The sequence below is a fragment of the Vanellus vanellus genome (genome assembly GCF_965231255.1).
Source record: "Vanellus vanellus genome assembly, chromosome: Z".
NCBI classification, from domain to species: Eukaryota; Metazoa; Chordata; class Aves; order Charadriiformes; family Charadriidae; genus Vanellus; species Vanellus vanellus.
This window is the reverse complement of record NC_138908.1, coordinates 20,942,907-20,965,795: the sequence shown is the minus strand read 5'-3', so window position 1 is coordinate 20,965,795 and position 22,889 is coordinate 20,942,907. Positions and strand designations below refer to the sequence as shown.

The following is a 22,889-nucleotide window of genomic DNA, read 5'->3' as shown; positions in this document are numbered from 1 at the left end:
AGTTTTTCTTAGCCACGTTTTGCATCCCTGTAAGGACAAGAAATGTCAACGTTGCACGCGTTGTTACTATTTTTGAGAAAGGAAATAAAAATATTCATAGGGACAAAAACTTGAGTTACTAATACGGTGACTGTTTGATCCACAGTTGCTACATAAATAAATCGAAAGGCCTGCTGTATTTTTAATTTTTGTTATGCTCCAGCACTACCAGTGCTCACTGCTCTGTTTATTCAGGTGTCCACCTGAATTACTGTGAAACTTCATCTTCAGTAGAATCTGAAAACAAGCAATTTGATGGACTAGAAATTATGAGTTCTTCTCATTCTTCAGGGTGTAAATATGCTTTCAGCTGAAAGCCAGGGAGGGAACAAGCTTTTAGTCTGCACTTGATCTCCTCTGGTTTTGTATGAAAAGCCACATTGGGCTGAATGACAGCTGAAAAGGCAAGCTGCTGTATCAGGGGATTTAGCAAAAGGAAGCTGCTGTTCTTTCAGCCAGCACCTTCCCAGAAAGCTCTCTGAATCTCTTACCAGTTCAGTCCAATCGTGAAACCGGTGCACTAACAAATATGAGGATGATTGAAAGTACCTCTCACTGTCTTAGTACTGATATTCAGGTTTAAGAAAGTAAATAAATATTCACTAAAGGCTATCAATTTCTAGGCTGTAATTTAAAATGATATTATCCTTTCCTAAAAGCTGAAGTTACAATGGCAGAATCATCTAAAGCTACAGCTAATTAAAAACAAAACAAAACAAACCAAAAAAAACACAAATGCAAAGAAAGAAAAAAGAGACACTCTCTTCCTTCTTTCTTCAGTATCCAGGGAATCTGACCCCTGGAGTTACTGCAGTGGGTTTTGTGCTAGTTGATCAGAAGTTCCATTCCTATCAAAGTGAATCCTTAAAAAACCTACTTTCTTCTTTTTTTTTTTTTTTGTTCCAGTTTTAACTTTGATAAATAGGAAAAAAGACATGGAAGACTTTCCCAACTGTAAAACCTAGTCATGTTACACAATGTTGAACTTCTTACAAAAGAAAGGGTTTCTGTGCATTTGGTGACAGCACATTATGCCTTGTAAATAACCTGTTGGTGGTAGTGAGGTTTATGCATGCAACTGAAGTAATACACTGTGGTTTAAATATAATAGGAATAATTAAGGCTGAATGTTTTCAAATATATGGGGTCAGGCATGTAGGAGTCCTACTTAAATGCTCTTCAGACCTCAGGAGAATGCTAGGGAAAAATAATGACATCATGATTAGTTCTGAAAGTGTTTTTCCATTTTGAGCACAATGTGAAACTGATCGTGAAATACTGTAAAGTGACTAAAGAAGAACGTATCTGTTTGTCCACAGTTAGCATAGCACAATTCCACAAGGGATATTTTTAATCAAATCTGTTTTGGTCACTGGTTTTCTGTTAAACAAGTTATGTTACGGAACATACCAACATTTGTTTGACAGTTCTGTGTGACTGGAAGGTTGTCATTCGCGGTGTGCATAAAATTCTCTTAGGAAATCTTTCTTAGTATATAAAGGTGATGTGTCTAGCTGTTTAAATGTTCCACCTTCCTTTCATACAAATATGTGTCTAAGGGCTGATCTTTGTTACTGATGATTATTAGCAATTAGGAATGTGTTACTTCCAGGGAAAAGGCTCTTGGGCCATTGTTGTACAGCTCAGAGTCAATAAACTCTGAGCTGCTCATAATAGCCTTTCTTTCTCATTGAAGCCTTGGACTTGCCCTAACTTCATCAGAGCAGAGGAAAAAAGAATAATGTGAACAATAGCAGCCGAGGAGTTTGACTTAGGCCTAATGTGAGGAGGCTGTAAAAGCTGTCAGGGAGCTTGATTGATGGGCTCTCGGGCTGCAGTCCTCAGTGCAAAGCAATAATGTTCCTGCCTCTTGTGAGAGGGCTGGATGTGCCACCTGGGGTCAGAGCTTATCAGCCGCCGGGGCCAACGTTTCAGATGAGGCCAAAGTGCAGTCAATAATTTATACAGAAATTTGTGTGTAGATTCTGGAGTAAAACAAGCTTTATCTTGATATTGTTTGTCTGACCAAGGAAAGAATTAAGTCATGTCTGAAAGTCCAGCCTCTTTTTTTTTTTTTTTTTCTTTTAGTGATATGGGAAAATAGTCTCCTCATATTGAAATCTGTGTTTCTGTCATCATGTTGGTTCTACTTTAATAAGGGAGGGCATGCCTATGATGACCCTTTGAGGGATGTTTAATTGCCAAAAGAAACGTAGAGATTTTTAACCGATTATGTTAGGATTCCGAGAACCCTAAGAGTTTACTTACATTTTATGCAACACTGCTCTGTCCTCAGTGTCTAAATAGTTTTGTTTCTAAACCTATGAGGGTCAAAGGTTGATCAGCTCTAGTGCATGAAAAAGCCAAGAGAAGCTGTGGTAGCGGCATAGATCACAGCAGGTCAGGGAAAACTAGCCAGGCTCTTATTAATAAGTGGAGAAATTGGGACAGCCTGCACAAAGGACATGTAGAGGAAAATTGTCCAACCAGTTGCTGGCAAAAGAAGAGAAGCATAGCAGAAAGTGTACTGATCGCTAATGGGAAATCAGTTCGCTGGTAGCTTGCCTTTTCATTGCACCAGTATTGATAACAGCTGAAATAAGCCAACTGGTTGACTAGATGTTTTACTAGTTTACTCAACTGGGGCATAATTTAAAACAGAGGGAAGAAAATAACAGTGAACTGCTCTGCAGAACTCTGACAGCTGTTGAAGTTGGTTAGTTGATGAGTAGATCACTTTTGTTCTGTCCCAGCAAAATGTCTACTTTGCTTCAGCAGGTGTTAACAAAAGCCCTTCTACCTTTTTTCTGCTCAAGAACAGTATTAGTCGTAGTTCAGTAAGCTTGTTTGCCAAACAGAACTGGTATCTTAAGGGTGTTACTGAAAAATATGTAACTGCTGTAACTGTTCTGGGCATCTTTTTCCCCACTAAAATGCAAGAATTTTATAATAGGAAGGACAGCACCGCCTACTACTTTTTAAGGAAAAGAACTAGTTTGTGGGATAAGAGCTGTAAAAACTATATAGCATTTAGCCTTGGCAATGCATAGTACTTATTTTGTGGTTTTCATATCTAGAAGGTGGAGTTTCAAGCATAGTTTTGTTTTTAATCTGTTAACTATAGCGACAGGAGACCTTACAATAAGGTTATTTCAAATCTTAAACTGAAGCAATTTTATCGGAAGAAGTACCTCAGATGTGCAAGGTTTTTGATCTGCTTTTCCTAGAAAAAGTGGAATGGTGGGCCTCACCTTAACTGTACTTGATTAATTTCTTTTTGGTGCATGGGTGGGAAAGAGGTAGAAGAGACAGAACTCCTCATTCACAATTGTAGTATTCATAGGAGTCTAATGTACATCCCATGCTTGACTAGACACCACTTCTAGCTTTATGTATTTTGCTGTGATGTTTCCTGATAGGCTATTACTGTATTAAGATCTTTAAATAGAGTTGACCTCCACAAACGTACAAGATGTGTCCCTGCAAGTTCCACAAACTGAATGAGAGAAAAGGTACTTGTCTCCCATTAGCTGTAGTAAGAAATCCTGAGGGACTTCTGCAAGAGAAATTTCAAATGGCTTTTCCCCCACCCTCTTCTTTGTCTTGGATGTGTCTGTCCCAGGTGTTTACTTACCCTTTTCCTAGGCTGAGGACAATGAAGTCTTCATGAAATAAGTGAAGCTTAATGCAGAGAGAGAGAGAGATGTAAAATGCAGTTCAGTAGATTTCAGTGTTTTCAGCTACTGCTTAAATTGCTATTTTAAATTCCAGTGAGTGGAATAATAGAGAAGTTATCATGTCTAGTAACTGCAGTTGGCCTTTGTAAAGAATGGCTTGTTAGGAGGCTTTATGATTTACTGAGGCCACAGCTGGCTGCCAGCAGAGCTACAGGAATGTGTTCTCTCTTGGGCCTGGTAGCTAGAGATGAAAAGGATCCAAAGCTGGCACAAAAGCAAATAAATGCTTTGACTTTAAATAAAGCATCATAATTTATAAGAGGCTCTGCTTCTCAATCCCAATGAGGTACATGGATCAGCAGCAGCTCTTTGAGGTTGAGCAGAATTGTCTGCCTGGCTCGACTGCAATTCTGGTATCTGCAGTCTACAGATTTGGAAGCATTTTCATGGTTTGGGGTTGGAATTGTTTCTTTATCCATGATGTTTCTTTTCCACAAATTCTCGCTCTTCTATCTTGCATTCCTTTATGTTTCATTAGCTGCTTTACTGTTTGATAAATAATTGTACCATTGTTTGCACCTGGCAGCTCTTTTTTGTGATGTGGAGCACTGGGGAACTAATCACCAAAACCACCTAAAGGTTTATAGTTGCATTTTGTCATCTGTTATTTGCTTGGTTTTTACTCTGCAAGTAAATAGTTTCTACAGTAGTTTCTACAGTAGCAGAATTCAGAGCTCAGACACAAACTTATATCAAGATGCCCTAATACTGAACTTAGGAAGAGAAACAAAAACGTATGGGCTCCTTAAGAGGGGTTGGGTCGTTTTTGTTTGGTTTTTTTTTTTTTTTTTTATAGACAGATACACACGCACATGCACACACACATAAATTTATACCCGCTTCCCTATTTCTGCAGCTGTTTCTCAACAGTCTGCTGATGAAAACAGTATTTCTGTGGTCTGGTGTCTGAGATGAAGAATAAAAATGAGGCAGATAATTATTAAAGGAACTCCTGACTGCTTGTCAGGGTGAGAAAAAATGGTTTTTCCCTTTCTGGTCTTACTTCCCATATTTAAATATTAGTGCTTTTCCCTAGACTCCAGTCTAGTTTAGGTTTGGCATTTACTTGCTTTTAAGAGTGAAAGAGTTCGGGAGAGAAGTAACTAGCTGAAGAGATCCTGTAATTAATATAAACTGCAGGAAGCGAGTGTGACGGATGAGTTGAAAAGCGCTGTGTTCTGTTGCTTATCTCAAGTGACATATGGTCCTAGAGTACCAGCAAGGCAGTGGATTGTGGGGCTTCTTTGACTCTGGTAGAAGGCAGAACAGTGTCAGTGTATTCCACAGGGCAGCCATACAGGAGCTGAAGTAACACGCCTTGAGAAGCGAGTGAGAAATTTGGGGGATTACAGAACAGCATTTCCTTATTCTAAAATTGAGACTATGTGACATTTTTCAGTGTCAGGCTATGTGAATCACAGTTATGATTACTGAAGTAAAAGAGAAAAAAATCTGCTAGAAACAAACTACTTTATTTCAGAAACAGATTTGGTTTTCTTCAGAACACACAGATGTTAAATGATTTTCAACTTGCATTTTTAGTGTCAGCTGAAATAAAGTAAGTCTGCAGTTTTATTCTCAAGCTTCAGCAGAACAGTAAAGTGGTTCAGTTACTCTGGCCAAAGAAAAGGTAAGGTTCGTACAAAAACAACTCTTCAGTTGTACTCCGGAGGTCAGAAACCAATGGTTAGTTTATAATAACATTAATTGCACATTTTCCTGTAAACACTGCAAACATGTGGTCTGACATTCAAGAGGTGTAGCAGCAATTTATCCAAAAGTTTTCCTAGTCCTGCCAAAATCTAATCACTTTGATATAAATCTGACAGGAAAAAATTATGTTGGCCGCTGTGGCTTCATAGTTGTCAAAATCACCATTCTAAGTAGCTCATATTTTAGTAGAACTATTCAGTTGTGGAAAAATCTACAAGCCGTTTGGGACACAGTCCGATGTACTTTCTGGGGTATTACCCAATTTTCATTGAGTCTTTTATTGCTCTTTTAATGAGTGTAAAATTTAGCCTTGTATTTCATTAGGACCATTTGTTTTTCTTTCAGCTCTCCGTTTGCATTTAGATCTTGCTTATTGGTTATTTGTTAGGCAGACTGTCTTTAGGAGAAACGTACACTGACAAATTATAGTGGCATTGTTATTATAACTGATAAGGGACATAAGCTCTTTGATTAGATGCTTCCCTGTTTTCCAGAGGCAGCCTGCCTTTAGCATTTCAGTCATAGCTTTGTCCAGAGGCACTACCATTTCAGATCACACTCAGCAACAAGTCTTCCTAACATGCTGTTTTGTTTTATACTGAAGCTGGAAAAGGATAATGTTACTAGGGAGGCAAGAAAAAGAAAAGAAACCAGAGCTTCTTTCAGCCGACCATTCAACTGAATATTGACCAACTGTCTTCATGAGAAAGAAATAGATGGTGGTGAATAAGCTAGAGTCTAGTTTTCCAAGAAGCTCAATGATTTTCCCAAATCAATACAGCTCATCAGGCTTCAGAACAAAGGCTGCAGGAGACGTGACAGTGATGGAAGTGGCTGTGTGTTCTTTTGTGTATTAAGCACATGGGCTCATGGGGAAACGGGCCTTTTTCGGTTATTTCAGTGTTTATTCTTCTATACACTCCGGGATAAACTTCTAGATTAAGAAAATATATTACAGTTGTTATTAGGTGGGATGAAAAACTGTCTCCTTGATGGCCCAACTCCATGGCTACAAGAAGTACTCCTCACTGTGTAATTGCTGCTTCTTGTCTGAATGCACATAGGAGTATGTAATGCATGTCCAGGCAATACATGTTTTGTTTGTGTATCATGCACAGCTATAGGCATAACACAGCTTTTTCAAAGTAGGGTGGTGGTTGCTACTCTGAATACATTGTGCTGATGGCTTCATAATGAAGGGGGAAAGAAAGGGCATGCCATTTGAATATAATATCCATGAAATTTAGGTTGACATTACTCAGAACTTCCTGGAAATCACATGGATATGAATGAAGTTTGTTACACTGTTGAAGAAGCTGCTGTAGTTTATGTGGCTAGAGTAACACCAACCTGCTTTAGCCACCAGCAAGGCAGCATTAACTAAAATAGCAGGTTTTAGCCTCTCAGCCCTTTAACCTTTAAGCTTACTATGCTTTCATAAAGTACTAAATTAACACCACAGCCAAGCATCTCAAAGGTTTATGACTGTACCAGCAGTATTTCATTATGCTTCTTTTCCTTAATGCTATCCAATATTCTTAGCTTCACTACTCTACAGTATTTGTTCAGATAAAGTCCAGCATCCAGGATGACTAATTGCAGATCTGTGCTCCAGATGGTTTGATTACAGGATGTGGTTAAAGTGACTTTCCAAACATTCCGCGAAGCAGTAGGGTGCTTTAAAAAAAAAAAAAAAAAAAAAAAGCCCAACCCTCCTCTTAAAAAAACCACCACCAAAGCCAAAAAAGCCCCACCAATCTTACATTTCCAGGCCACCTGACAGTCATTACATTCTCAGGCTTGCTGATGTTGATGTCTGTTACATGTGCACCTGCTGTAGATAAGTTTTTGTGCCATGTTAGACAGAGAGTGTGATTAAAGTAGTAGATAAATTGTACGTCTACCAGATCAGTATTCAGTGTCGAAGTCTTGACTTTATAGGTAGAATGTTTACTGTTAATTTTAGATTATTTTCTTGATGGAAGCAATCAGGGAGAAACAAGCCATTTGCATTGCAAGTCTAATATAAACATTGTTGTGTGGTTTTTTAAGCCTGGTTGAATTGCAGGTGTATATGTGGATCTGGGGTTGATGATGATGCAGTAGATGTTGTGAGGCAAATGAGTTATCCTGCTTTTACTAAACGAATGGCAATGAAAAAGCTTGAGATAATCCTAAGATTACACATTTTAATCTTGTCACTTTTTGCACTTCGAATACTTTAGGTACTGTTAGAACAGTGATGCCAAATAGATATATGTGGGATTAAAAAATTCATAGTGCCAATTGCAGAGTAAAATGTGTTTAATCCATAGTGGCGGTGTACTCACTGATGACAGATATGCCGTGGTTTGGCTATTCCAGGCACGTCTGTTTTATTTGTACTTGGCAAGGCTGGAACAAAAGGCAAATGGAATTTGGTTTGCAAACAAATTTGTGGATTCACTGATCATAAAGATACAAAGAATTGATTTTGCTGTAATGTTACGTCAAGTGATGATGTGATGCATCTCAGCTTTGAAGAGCTGCTACGCCACAGGAATATTGCTACAAGAATTTGTCATATTAAACTTTTTAAGAAACTTTTTAAGAAAAAAAATCACTACAAAGCATACTATATTTTGGTAGATCTTCTTCTGGCATCAGCAAAAGTTGTCTTAAAATGATAATCAGAATGGTAAAGGCAGTAGGCAGAACTGTCAACCGAGTGGGAATTTTGAGAAAGTAGGACTCCACTTACGTTTAAATATAAGTGAATTATTATGTGACTTCTTAAATGTAAGTGACTTTTGGTGACTGAAAAGCAAAGAAACAATTCCTAGTTTTAGAAGGAGATCATTTAAATATTCTTCAACAAATCAGTTACAGAAGTCTTCAGAAAGACTTTGTGCAGATCTCCAGAATTTCACAGATACTTTTGGCCAGATTCTCTGCTAAGCTCCTTTTACAAAAATGAAGCCATTCAAATAACTGGTCTTTTGAGTTTTCTGGGAAAATAATCAACTTGAACTAAAACAGAATTTGGATCAGTTGCTGTGATCTGAACACAAAAGCAGCCTATGCTGTTAACATTAAGTCAGGCTTTCCAGTCTGGTTAATTGACTAATGTCTTCTTATATTGGATTTTGAATGTGTTTGTTTTCTGAAGCCAGTATTTTCAGAAACTGGGGCCTGCATTTAAGATATGAATGTGATAATTTGATTCCTAACCACATGATCTCATTTTTAAAGCTTTGACTACAAAGCATAAAAATTCTTGACTTATGTTCATTGCAGAAAACAGAGTCGAGAAAGCAAAAGGTTTAGTATCTGTTTTAGACTTGATTCTTCAGTCTTTTGTTCTTTAGATGACTGAACAGCTCCAAGAGTGTATCCTGTTAGATTTGAGTAGATCCTTACAAGCTTGACGTGGCTGCTAGAAGTGCAGTGTCAGGGTAGTCGACATGAATGGTTCCCTGGCTGGGTACTGAAGATGCCTTGCGATTGTGATGTTCTATGTCAAAATGGTACATCTGCATTTGTTAGGCTGACTTCAAAAGAACATGGCTCTTTTTTCAAGTAGTGAACAACAAATTTAGGTAGTTCATTTCCAATGTGTGATGACATATTTAATTCTATAAATTTAGTTAATAGTAAACAGCCAATTTTAGTTCTGGCTCTTGTTATGCAGTCACTGAAAAGAAAGAAGGAAGGGAGGGGAAGGGAAAGAGCACAGATACATCGCATGCACAGAACTCATAAAAAGTGCTTCTTTCTGTAGATTTCTGAAGATGATTTTATTACAGATCACTTTTGTGACATGTGACCTTTCATTCTGTAGTAATATCCAAGTACAAATTGTCACAGTTATTTTTTACAGATTACTATGTTATATCTATTAGAACTGCTTATGTAAAATTGTTTTGTGCTCCTCTAGGCATGTGTTAGTTTTTCCTGTCTGTTGTTGGGTAATTTTTTGCCATAACCATTGTGGTTATGAATGTGAAGAGTAAAGAAAAAAGCTTATAGTGTTACACACACTGTGAAGGAAAACGCCTAAATACAAAAACTTTTCTTGCTTCTAACAGGCAAATTAAATTCCCCTGGATGTTAAAGGAGGGACTTCTATTTACAGTGGTGGGCGCTTGGTAACATCCTCTGTGCACCTCTGCTGTACAGTAAGGCTTTTGTGTGTGATCCTGCCTCAGCTAATAATGGATTTCAGCAGAAAACGTACTGACTAGAGTAGGTGAACTGTAAAACCTATAGCTAACATGACCCCGTTTTCTTGCGTTAGACACCGCTTCATAATTCCTACACATAACATGTTCACCACTTGCTGTGTCTACTCCTTAGTGATAAAGAGTAGCATGGGTGGTAACTTTTGAAATTGTCATTTTCTTGTTCTTGGCTGCTTTAATTTAGGATATTTTACACTGAAGATTGTGGAGGATATTGCTAATTTCAGATATGCTGCGGGAGTAGTTATGTAGTTTGCAAATGGAATGATAAATTAAATCAAGACATTTACACCCTCATTTTGCGCTAAGTTTTTCTCTGTTACATTCAAATCTTGTAAACTGTGCCCTGGTAATTGGTGAAACTCTTGAGTTGACACCCTTAACTTGGTGGAAGAAACATTTGCATGTAGTCTATATATATTCACCATTGTTTGATCGAACCTCACAAGAACAGGATTATATATTTCGCCAGGTTTCCTGAATTGGAATCTTAAGAGTCCCGATACTCTCAGGTGTGCTGCATTACAAGCATCTGAATTTTTCTCACATTCTTCAGTAATGGCTACTTTAAATAGTTTAGCCTCTTGGGCTTTTTTAAAGGTGAAGATAAGTCTCTCCATTCAGACAGCGAGGAACCTGTGGGTTCCTCAAACTGTCTTTGCATTTTTACTCTTGTCCAGGCAGCGCTCAATAATGACTGTTACATGATGTGTAGTCTAATGTAATGGGAAGTCTTATTACAGGGACTTTTTATGACCTGACACAGCCCCAGTGAGGTTTGAAACTGTATGCGATATGTTACTTAACCTAAGATGGAGGGAGCATGTGGAGAGGAGTTGGAACAACTTAGAGAGGGGTTAGTGCATCTGTGACTGCATGCCCAGGGTACTCAGGTACAGTACCTGGAGGTGAACTGAGGACTGCTGCAGTACTATTGGTGTACTGCCTCTGACACAGTCCAGAGAAAACCCAGCAGAGGTTCTTGTTTTGACTTGAACTCTGTGCCAGGACAAGTATTTTGAATCAAAGAAACCTGTAACAGTACCCCCTGACTGGGTGCAGCAAGAATAAACCTTTCTGTTCAGTAGTGCAACTAGTATATAGTGTGGACTACTTAACTTTCTCATCTCCATTTTCATTTTCCAGTGCTTTGGTCTAATAAGCCTCCAGTTGCGTGTTTCTTTAGGGGTCAATCCTACCTCCCATGTTACTTACATTCTCTTGACCCATTTCTGCGATAATCTTAGAAGATTAAATGAGCTACCTTCACTACCGGTTCTGTGGGATCTTACCTGTGGCTGAGTAATGTGCGGTTCATTAGGGAAAGGAAATTTATTCCTTGCCACAGTTATTCTAACACAGCATGGAGATTAATCTTCCCTCCTACTTACATACTGGGGCCTTTGCTAAGACTAACAAACTTAATGAGATGCTAAATGTAACTGACTTTAAGGGAGGAACTTACTTGTGTTTGCTTTTGAAGTATTGACTTTCTTACACTGGAAGGTCATTTGAATGTCTTCTAAGAATTACTGAAATACGTATTGATTTCAGGGGTATTTATTATTATACCTACTCCAGGCCTTCTACTTTGCTCTCTTTTCTATTAATAGGTAACAGACTATCCTTAGGTCTGTTTTATAAATTAATAAATAAATGCAGCACACATAGAGACAGAGAAGACTACAAATACTGAGGAAGATGGAGACTTTATTTAGGAATACACCTTGATTTAAAAAAACAAAATGAAACAACCCAAACCCACAAGCGCTAACAATTACATTTTTAATAAAAGAATAAAGGTGAACTAGCTGGGGAAAAATGAGCAGTTAATTCTCCTGTAAGACTCTGTGGGGAGGCAGAAGGGCCCCCTTGCCTTGTACACATAGATGGAGACAAGACAAATTATGGTGGATGCGGGGGAAATTGGTCAAACTCCTGCTATTGCAAGGAGATGGGCTGCGTGACTGAAGAGAAACTCAGCGATGGCCATTTTTACTGGGAGAGTGATGGAGCCACACCTGACAAGCTTTTAAGGTAGAAGGACAGCATCGAGGTAACCAGAGAACCCCCTTTTTTTAATGTCTCCCTCTGGTGTGCGAGTGGCAGATGGGGACAGCGCTTGGCCTTGCTTGTTGGCAAGGAACCCCATTTCCACCAACCGGTGGTTCCTCGGTAACCTCTGGATGCGTTCCCCTCCTCACAGTTTTTGAGTAGGTATAGAGGTTTCAAGACATGTCAGCACTGGAAGAAGACAGCACAGCATCTGGTGTCCCTTGGCCCACACGCTGCCCTCCACCCCTGGCCCCTGAGCCGCAGGAGCCCTCTTCCTGGCCATGGGACTCCTCCTAAAGGCCCGCTCGCCTTTACCCGCCTAACGCCCCGCCGCCGCCACCCGGGCCCAGGAGGCTGCAGAGGAGAGGGTGGGTTCCACCCCACAGGACGCTCCTGCCCGCCCCTCCTGGCCCCTGCCACCAATGGGCTACCGCAGAGCCAGGTGCCGCCAATCAGGAGCCGGCACCAGCAGTTGGGCGTGAGCCAATGGCGGCGGGGGGCCGGGGCGCCCCGCGGGGCTGGCGGCGACAATGGCACCTCCGGAGCCGGGCTGGGACAGGGCGGCTCAGGCAGCACTCCTGGGCCCTGCTCCGGGCCCCGCCGCCTTCTCCGGCTACGGTTCTCCTTCGAAGGGGACGAGGGTAAAATGTGTGTCATTTTTTTTCCAGGCTGCCAAATTTGTGTAGGTTGTAAAAATCCGGCATAAGGATTTAACTGCGATCCTCCCAGGCATTGAAGGCCGGGCTGTGACCTTGGCTGGAAGGGCAGTTCATCTCCCGTCCTGCAGTGCGGTTCGCCCCAGCCCATGGAATTCTGGTCGCCTTCGTTGTAGTGGCAGCTTAAAACCATATGGGGAATAATTTTCAAATCTGCTATGGGGAATTTTTAAGGAAATCCCTTCCTCCCTGGTACCTCCACTAACAACACTTCAAATACTTCCCCCGCTGTTAAACGGCCCCTGAGGAAATCAGCAGCTTGGTTGCCTGTTTGCTTTACCTTGGTGCAGCAGAGAGAGCGAATCATTTTAAAGTGCAAAATTAGAGAGCGCACTGGTAAGACAAAGCAAAAAGGCCGGCTGGAAACGTGCTGGCACAATGCCATTATTATATCCGTTACGGGAATGCTGCAGCCAGAACAAGGAAAGTGGAGAGGAAAAACAAGTCACGGGGCGGGCAGCTGCGAGTTAGCGTCTTCACACCCCTCATAAACTGGGGAGCGTTTTGCGTCGTGCCTTTCTTTGCTAGGTGAAATACATTTTTCATTTCAGTATACATTCTAATGATAAGAGATGGCTGGTTCAATGAGAAAACCTTGTGTTTGTCTGTGGATGTTAATGAGTTAAAGTTGTCATTATGCTGGCTAGGCCATACATAGGATGATAAATTACATGAAGAAGTGTTTGAGGGCAACCTGAAAAAATTTGAGTGATAGCGACCACATTTGTTTTATTGTTATTTAGGATATCATTACCGTGCACATATTTACAGGGATAATTTGAATAAACCAAAATTAGAGGTCTGCTTTAGGTGGGCCAACATATTTACATTTAATAAAAGTCATAAGTGGAAAAGCAATTAAACTAGAATACATAAGCAATTAAATTAGAATACATTTTTTAAATAATCCCTCTTTCTATGTATCTGTATTGTGATTCCTCTTAGCTTCGCTGTGTTGTTGCAATTTCTTGTCTAGTCCCTTGCTTTCCACAGAAGAAAAAGCAAAGCAAACAATCCACCTCTCCATCTATATCTGCTGAACAAAACCTGTAATGCATACATGTGAGTGTGTTTGTGTGTTTGGATATATGCAATTTCAAATAAATAGAAGCATCATTATCATATTGTTCAAAGCAAAGCAGATTCTTCTCAGTCACCTACTGATTTAAACACTGTAACTGGTGCTTAGTTTATGCTGGCTGGCTGCCAAGCGAAAGCAATTATGTGCAATAATAGCAAAATTAAGAGGTGAGTGTTGCTGTTTTACAGCAGGACATGGCAAAACCCATTTCCTTCTGTCATCTGTATCTTGATTACACACACAGGCACACACTCTCTCTTACACACATGCCCATGCGTGCGCACACTCTTGTTCTTTGTCGTTTGCTGTCTTTCTTGTGGGTTTTAAGTTGAGGTTGCTGAAACCAGAAAAGAGGAAGAGTGTAGACCACAGTGTTTGAAAGCAAATGAGAATAAAGCTCTCACTTTGAGGGGAAGGAGAGAAAAAATGAAAAAAGAGCAAAACAAAATACCCCAATTATTGTTCTGGCTGTGATAATACTTTGTTTTTCTCCCACTGGCAGGTGTCCTAGTGGTAAATGTTACGTGGAGGAACAAGACTTATGTGGGAACACTGCTGGACTGCACAAAGCATGACTGGGCCCCTCCTAGGTAGGCAATCATTCTAAGTCTGTTTTTTCTCTGCTGTATTTTCACCCCCAATCTTTGTCAAGAGACTGTTACAGAGATTAATAAAAAACAACTGGTTATAATTGAAAACATACACCAATGAAACAAGTAATTCTCTGCTGCACACTTGAAATGTGGGGTGGGAGTTTTTATTTCTTTTTGTTTCGCGCTTTTGAGAGGGAAGGGAAAATACATGGGATTCAATCAGAGGGCAATTAATTTACAAATCCATTTCTGTAAGGTTGGAAAAGTTTTCTTTCCATTGTTCTAATTTGGTGGTCTTGTTCTTACCATTTTTGTCCTTTTAGAATGACTTTCCCTTTGAGACTGTAACAGTCTCATTTGGAAGAAGGACATCTTTCCTTTGACATGTATGAAGGTTCCATTACGGGAAGTGATGATGTTTTGGTATTTATTCAGTTCGCAGATCCTGCTGATGAAATCTGCTCTTGTTTGTATAGGTTTTGTGAATCGCCAACAAGTGACCTGGAAATGCGCGGAGGACGGGGCAGGGGAAAGCGAGCAAGGTCCGCTGCAGCTGCAGCTGTACCTGGGAATGATGCGAGTTTTGCAGAGTCCAGAGGACTTCAGAATAAGAATCGAGGTGGTGCCAATGGGAAGGGGAGGAGGGGCAGCCTTAACTCAAGTGGGCGCAGGACACCCCCAAACTGCGCCATGGATGAAGTCAAAGCCAGCCCCTCATCCACAAACAAGAGGAAAACTAAGCCTCCAATGGAGCTAGATTTGAACTCCAGTTCGGAGGACAATAAATCTGGAAAACGTATTCGTACTAACTCTAGAAGCACTCCCACCACCCCACAGGGGAAACCTGAGACTACTTTTTTGGACCAAGGCTGCTCTTCTCCAGTGCTGATTGACTGTCCTCACCCCAACTGCAACAAAAAGTACAAGCACATTAATGGACTACGATACCATCAGGCTCATGCACATTTAGACCCAGAAAACAAACTGGAGTTTGAGCCTGACAGTGAAGACAAAATTTCAGACTGTGAGGAAGCACTGAGTAATGTGGCACTTGAATGCAGTGAGCCAAGCACAAATTTGCCAGGCTTTGACCCACTAAAAGCACCAACATCTCCTTCCTCCATCACTACCCCAGGGACACCCAAGGGAAAAAGGGAACTGACCAATAATGGCCCTGGTTCAGTTATCAGTTCCAAAACTGGCAAGAATTCTGGCAAAAAGAAGGGTCTGAACAGTGAATTGAACAGCCTTCCAGTAATTTCTAATATGGCAGCCACACTGGATAACTGCTCATTAGCAGATGGCAATTTGCAAACTGAAATGCCCAAATTGGAGGCTGAAGGGTTAATCGACAAGAAGAGTTTGGGTGATAAAGGCAAGAAAGCCAACAATTGCAAAGTGGATAAAAACCTTTCCAAACTGAAAACAGCCAGGCCCATTGCCCCAGCGCCAGCACCAACTCCTCCCCAATTAATAGCTATACCTACTACAGCCTTTACAACCACCACTACAGGGACAATACCGGGACTGCCCTCTCTAACAACTACTATTGTTCAGGCTACACCAAAGAGCCCTCCGCTAAAACCTATTCAACCAAAGCCCACAATTATGGGAGAGCCAAGCACTGTAAACCCAGCTCTCACATCACTCAAAGACAAAAAGAAAAAGGAGAAGCGAAAGCTGAAGGACAAAGAAAGCAAAGAGACGGGAAGCCCCAAGATGGATTCTAAGCTGGGAAAGCTGGAGGATTCAAAAGGGTCTGGGAAAGACTTATCTGGACATTTTTTAAAGGACCATCTCAACAAGAATGAAGTGCTAGCTAATGGACTATCCGAGTCTCAAGAGAGCAGGATGGCAAGTATTAAGGCTGAAGCTGATAAGGTTTACACGTTCACAGACAATGCGCCCAGCCCTTCCATAGGGAGTGCCTCCAGGATGGAATGCAGCACTTTGGTGAATGGACAATCTGCCATGGCGCCACTGCACGTGTTGACACAAAACGGTGCAGATAGCGCTGCTGCTAAAACCAACAGCCCTGCTTACTCGGATATTTCTGATGCAGCTGATGATGGTGGCTCTGACAGCAGGTCAGAGGGCATGAGGTCAAAGGCCAGCTCTCCGTCGGATATTATTTCTAATAAGGATGGTGTTGTAAAAGGACATTCTTCGACCACAGCACAATCAGCTCAAGCAAAAGAGTCCCATTCTCCCTATTACCATGGCTACGATCCTTATTATTCCCCAAGTTACATGCACTCTGGACAGGTCAGTGCCCCAGCAGCTGGGAACAGCAGTACCCCACAGGGACTGAAGATCAAAAAAGAGGCTGAGGAAGAGGCTGAAAAGAAAGAGAAGGCAGAACCGTCAGATGCCAAGAAAAGCGAAAGCACTTCCTCTAATTTGCAGCCACAACATCAGTCAGTAATAACGCAAAGACACCCTGCACTTGCTCAGTCACTTTATTACGGACAGTATGCCTATGGGCTCTATATGGACCAAAAGTCCTTAATGGCCTCTAACCCTGCTTACAGGCAGCAGTATGAAAAATACTATGAGGACCAGAGACTAGCAGAACAGAAAATGGCACAAACTGGGAGGGACTGTGAAAGGAAGAATGACCCCCCCTTGAAGGAGATTGGGAAGGATGACAACAAGCAGAAGAATATTCCATCTGCCACTATTTCAAAGGCCCCTTCAACTCCAGAATCCAGTAAAAATAACACTAAAATAGGGTCATCAGTCCCTAACAAAGGTGAGGAGGCAAGCAAATCTCAGATCCTTTCCAATCACCAGCAGCAGCTTCAGTCTGACAGTTTCAAAGCCAAACAAATGGAAAACCACCAGCTCATAAAGGAGGCTGTGGAGATGAAATCTGTTATGGACTCCATGAAGCAAACAGGAGTAGATCCAACCACAAGATTTAAACAGGTGAGATCACAGGAATTTGAACAAGAGTGTCTTGATTTATCCTTAAGTCATCTAAGATTTTGTCCCTGATTCTGCTATGTTCTTCTACCTTTGCAGCCAAACAAGCTCCGCCATCCTTTTTTCATGCTGGATAGTACTGTAGTCTGTGACCAATAGACCTTTCAGTTGAGCTGTTTGAAAAGAAAAAAAAAAGCATCTAGCAAGGTGGTGACAAAACCCAGGCTTAAGACCTGAATAGACTATTTTAAACTACACGCATGAATAAAATAGAATTAGATTTCTCTTTTAGATGTAAATTCTAAGCAATTCATGTAGTTGAGAAATGAGAAATTTCAAGCAAAATAAGCAGCTTTCATTGTGAGAGGACTTTAAGTAGATTTGAAACATGGTTTGAAGTGTTTCTTTTTTTTTTTGTTAAATGACAGTTGGCATTTACTAAAGATGGGTGAGCTGGTTCTTTGAAGAGTTGGCTTGAAGCTCAGCTCTTTATCTTAACCCAAGGTGACCTTTTTGAAGCAGTTAAGTTCCCCTTCTCTCCTCAACCAACCTCAAGCCCCTACAGACCTACACAATGGATGAAATCCTCTCTCCATTGAAGTCAGTGATAGTTTTGCCATCGACTTCAGTGGAACCAGAATTTCATCCAGTGGCTTCGTGCTGACCTTCCTAGATGTCACATTGCCTTCATTCGAGGCAATGTGACTGTCTCTCTGCTCTGAACTGGGGCCTCTATGCTTGATGCTTTCATGTTCTGGTGTACAGTACAGCCCAGACTTCACCCTTACGGGCTGTCTTTCAAGATGTGTTGGGGTCAGGTGAGTGGGAGTTAGGGAGCTCTGAAGGAAGTGGCATGGTATAGCCCCCAGTAGAAGAAGATTTCTGCTGATTCAAATGAGTATTTGAACCAGCATGTCCCTGTCCAAATGTCTAGTCGCATGCTTATGTTTTTGTTGCATCTGCCATAAATGTGTATCAATTGGAGACAATGTTTACAATTAGCTCTTGCATATCCTGTATTAGAAAAAAAGTCTTCCTGTTACTGCTCAGTGCTAATTTGGTGTAGTCTTGTAAAGAATGCACCTACCTAATTCTATAATGTGTTTGTAAACTGGTCTATGTAATACATTATGCAAAAATGTATTTATGATATCCTGTATGTGTTCTTTAAACAATGTGGTCCTGATCCTGTAAATACTTATCCATGTGTAGTTTTGCAAAGTTGAAATAAGACTGTTAGCTGAAGAAGTCTGCCTTAATGTCTGACTTCCACGGATTCCTGAATGTTTGTAATATCAGAGGCAGCATTAGCATCTTTCCAGCTAGATCAGTTTTTCAGGTTCATTGTTCCAGGTAATGTAAGTGTTCTTGCATATCATTAGCCAGCTTTAATTTTGTGGTTCACAGATATTTTTTGCTCTCTAGTGGGAAAATCTCTCTGTGGGCTTTAATTAAAATGTTTTATGAATAGTGTGGTCTCAGAACTTTGATACAATGCATATGTATTTCATGATTAAACTAGTTAAAGGCATGAAGAAGGATATAAGATGAAGCAATTGAATTAAATTTTGATAATAGTCTCTTGCTCCTTCATGGGAATATTGGTATGACTTTGAGCTCAAGGCACCTTGTAGCAAGCAAACCTCTCCTCTATGTAATAGGGATATGTTATTAAAACAGCTATTAAAAATACATTAACCGAAGTATGGGAAATATCAATAGCCATCTTATTTCAACATCTAAGTTCAGAACAATTTTTTTTTCTCCTCCATGTTAGGATCCAGATTCACGATCATGGCATCACTATGTCTATCAGCCCAAATACCTTGATCAGCAAAAAACAGAAGAACTTGATCGTGAGAAAAAGTTGAAAGAAGACAGCCCTAGAAAAACACCTAACAAGGAAAGTTCCCTGCCTAACCTTCCTGTTTCATTAGCAAGCATTAAAGAGGAGCCTAAAGAGGTCAAGCGTTCTGATTCTCAATCAGTGGATGAGAGCAAGATAAAAAACGATGATCGAAAGACTCCTGTAAATTGGAAGGACTCTCGGGGTGCTAGAGTAGCAGTTTCCTCACCAATGAGTCAGCATCAGTCATATATCCAGTACTTGCATGCTTATCCTTATCCACAGATGTACGATCCCAACCATCCAGCCTATCGCGCAGTCTCTCCTGTCCTAATGCACAGCTATCCTGGTATGTATTCTGAAATTTGCCTTGCACGCTAGTTAAGATTTACATCCTCAAAATGCAGTAAAGCCTGCATTTTAATATTTCTGTTAGTAGCTAGGGTAAATTAGAGGCTTCATGGGTGACATTTGTTTTGCTTGTGCTTCCACTAGGGAAAGTTCTGTAGATGAAACTGATTTAATACAAGATGTTCCTTTTATGAACTGTCACAGTTCCCAGCTACAGTTTTCTCAACCCTTGACAGTCTGCTATTGCTGTTAGACTGACAGATAGTTTATTGCCTATAAAAATATTCTAAGCACTTACTGTCAGAACCATTATAGTTACTATTCCTTTCACTTAAAGAGGACCCATAAATGTCTGAAATGGCTATCAGCTCAACCCCCTTTATAACCTCCATTCATCAGGGTAAATTAGGTGAAGAAATTGAAGAGCAAAGATGCCATTTGATAGTCACATGTTCCATTTTTGATGTTATCATCTGTCCTGGCATCCCATCCTCCCACCTTGATATAACCAAAATGTAAAACCAGTGACTTGATGTGGTATTTATTGTTTACCTGCAGGGGCCTATCTCTCTCCAGGATTTCATTATCCAGTTTATGGGAAGATGTCAGGGAGAGAAGAGGCGGAGAAAGTCAATACCAGCCCAAGCATCAATGTGAAATCAACCACTGAGTCCAAAGCACTGGATTTGCTCCAGCAGCATGCCAACCAGTATCGCAGCAAGTCCCCTGTTGTAAGGCTTCATCTGTTGTTACTGAAGAGCGGTACATATGGGGAGGGGTACAGAACATAATTTTAAGAAGCACACAATCTGGCATCAAACTCTGAATGCATGATTCTTCTTTATAGTACTGCTTAAAATAAAAGCAATTCATAGTCAGGATGCTTCTGTGTCATAAACTGGAAGTGACACATATAACAGTTCTGCGCTCAGAGTCTTCATATCTTAAATGAATGGACTCACAGAAATACAGAATCAGAGATACCTCCTGGTGCAGTTTATTGCAGTTAAACAGGAAGCTCCTGTTTGAAAACTGATAACGAAATGAGAAGTTGGGCTGTGGGATTTGGTAATGTCCCCTCCCTGTATTTGCCAAGAAGCTACATCTTCCAAACAGCAGATTACCAACCCCCATTTCTGAAGACTTACACATTGGAGCAAATACTGTTATTTTAGTTTCAGCTAAATTGGTGCTAGTTTTAATTGTGCATAAGTCAGTGACTCTGATTCTATTTTCAAAAGGGCTTTTGTGCTTTTCAGGCAAGCTTGATCCCCAGAGTGCATTAAAGAGGGCTGAGGATTCATTTACATGAGCTTTCAGCAGCTCAACTAGGTTGTTCAGGCATTGGCAAGTCAGCCAAGCTTAAGGGAGCTGAAAACTAGAAGTCATCATGGTGGCTTCAAGCTGCAGTGCGTTGCCTCAAAATCTTTGTGGCTTGGAAAATCTTCCACTAGCCAGATACACCAACTTTAGATTAGAATCAAGTGCAAATAATCCAGTAGAGATAATTCTTCAGAAGAAATCAGCTTCATCATTTGAATTCAAAAGGTTGTTGCCAGGTAATGGCAAGTGTGGTTTTGTTGTGGTTTTGTCCCCTTAAAAATTCTCACATCGGTTTTCTTACGCTTTCTATTACTAGCCTGTGGAAAAATCAGCAGCTGAGCGTGAACGGGAAGCAGAAAGGGAACGAGACCGTCATTCTCCTTTTAGCCAGCGGCATCTCCATACGCACCATCACACACATGTTGGAATGGGTTACCCCCTTATACCTGGACAGTATGACCCATTTCAAGGTGAGCAGAAGATTTCCAATGGTGGGATTAGCTTGCCTCATGGAGTTGTTACCTTGACATTGGAAATCATGCCTACGTGAAGTATTTTGAATAGAGATCCCCTTGTTAAATCAGAAGTGCTTTGCATTTAGGAAGAAGGCTTGAAAATTCACAGCATGGACTAACAGCAAATGAATAGCTTCGTTCCTGAGAAATACCAAGTTTTGTTTCCAAAACTGGGTGTTAGAGCATTGTTAAAGATGTACCAGTTAGACTGCCATTCATGTGAATGTTTTGATTCTTACTGCAAACTGACATTAACTGGCTGAAAGGCAGTAAAAAAACCAAACCAAACAAACTCCTTTTTGTATAATTAGGGTTGTGTAAGCAATGGAAGAAGTGTAGCAAAGACAAAAGCTTTTTATACTGAACATATTTTATGTACAAGGCATTGCAGTCACAAGGGTTTGAGCTTGTTATAATTTGACCGTCTGAAAGAGGACTCTTTGTATTTTGGCAAATGCAGTGCACAAAGTTGCAGTCAGGGAAAAAGCAGCACAGTAAGATACGATTCATTCTCCCTGGGTTTTATACCAGTCTTTGACTGTTTTGCTCTAACCCTGGACTTTAGCTGAATTAAAAGGAGATTTCCTCCCATGCAGCAAAGTACATGCTATCACAATTGGTGGCTAAATGACATTAATTCATTATGTTCACTTGGTGCCTCAGCAGTTATTTTTCCTGTGTAAAAGTCTTGACATTTCTCAGTTTGATTCAGTGATTCCATATGCCTTTTGGGATGCATTATGCTTGTTCAGTAGGAAAACTGTAAAAATGATAAGTGTTGTATTCTGAGCAGCTGGCATGCCGTTTCTGTAATTCACTGTGACTTTTGATTCTTGTTGTTTCCTGGTACCTATTACTTCTGCTGAGCTTCCTATTCAGAAACTCACACAAACCACTTGGCATCATGCAGTGCAGTACTTGGAAAGAAATACACTAAGTAGTAATGCTGTATTTTCTTGTAAAATATCTATCAAGGACAATTCAGTTTACTACATGAACGCATATTGATCATACTGGGCAGACTGTCTTAACACTGTGGCCTGAAATATTTGCCATTTATATAGTGTTAAAATCCCACCATTTTCTGATGATGGGGCTTTTTGTCTGTTTGCCTTGGAGATCCTTCCTGACATTTCTCTGGGCACAAAAGTCCATTAAAACCAGAAGTACATCAAAATTCCTTCCTTTCTTCTTTCCCTCAGGATTGACCTCTGCTGCCCTTGTTGCCACTCAGCAGGTGGCTGCGCAGGCATCTGCATCTGGTATGTTTCCTGCACAAAGAAGGTAAATAGCCAGTACATCTTAAATTATGTTTCTTAATATAGAGAGGAGAAAGCAAAGCATAGATTTTATAGCCTGATGGTCTGCAGTTTCTTGTATGACACAGTTTTTAAGGATGAAGAAAAACTTGGGACTTTGGATTAATGGTAGTTTTAGTCTCTCTAAGGTGACATTTTGTCCGTAGTTGTGTCCTTTAACTGTACCATGGATCATTAAGAAGGAACAAGTAGTCTGTCTTCTGAGATTTTCCACAGACTGTGTTTTAAGGATTGGTATTAAGATAAAGCAAGTAATTATGAAATATAATTTAAGATCCTTTTTTTTTTTTTTTTTATAAAAGGGGCTTAAAGTTCATGTTCAGGTAGTACCAGGTACTACCTGGAAAACTTAAGATTTTATCTATTCTGCAAGTCTGCCTGGTTTGCTGATTTTGCTTTCAGAGAAGTTTGCTTGGGAGTCTGTTAGAGGTGACATCGTATTTAAGTTACATACCC

General features: G+C 40.4%; 1 protein-coding gene across 2 annotated transcripts in view; it reads left to right on the top strand.

Moving 5' to 3' along the window:
• ZNF608 (zinc finger protein 608) overlaps window positions 1-22,632 on the top strand; it is a gene marked incomplete at its 5' end in the record, with an annotated part of 86,499 nt that extends 63,867 nt beyond the window's left edge. For both annotated transcript variants that reach the window (XM_082497267.1, XM_082497268.1), the window contains 6 exons: window positions 14,064-14,151; window positions 14,631-17,082; window positions 18,857-19,274; window positions 19,835-20,007; window positions 20,916-21,069; window positions 22,317-22,632. In XM_082497267.1, coding sequence (XP_082353393.1) covers window positions 14,064-14,151; window positions 14,631-17,082; window positions 18,857-19,274; window positions 19,835-20,007; window positions 20,916-21,069; window positions 22,317-22,402 — 3,371 coding nt within the window. In that variant the 3' untranslated portion in view covers window positions 22,403-22,632. The remainder of the gene's footprint in view (window positions 1-14,063; window positions 14,152-14,630; window positions 17,083-18,856; window positions 19,275-19,834; window positions 20,008-20,915; window positions 21,070-22,316) is intronic.
• Between the last annotated feature and the right edge of the window lie 257 nt (window positions 22,633-22,889).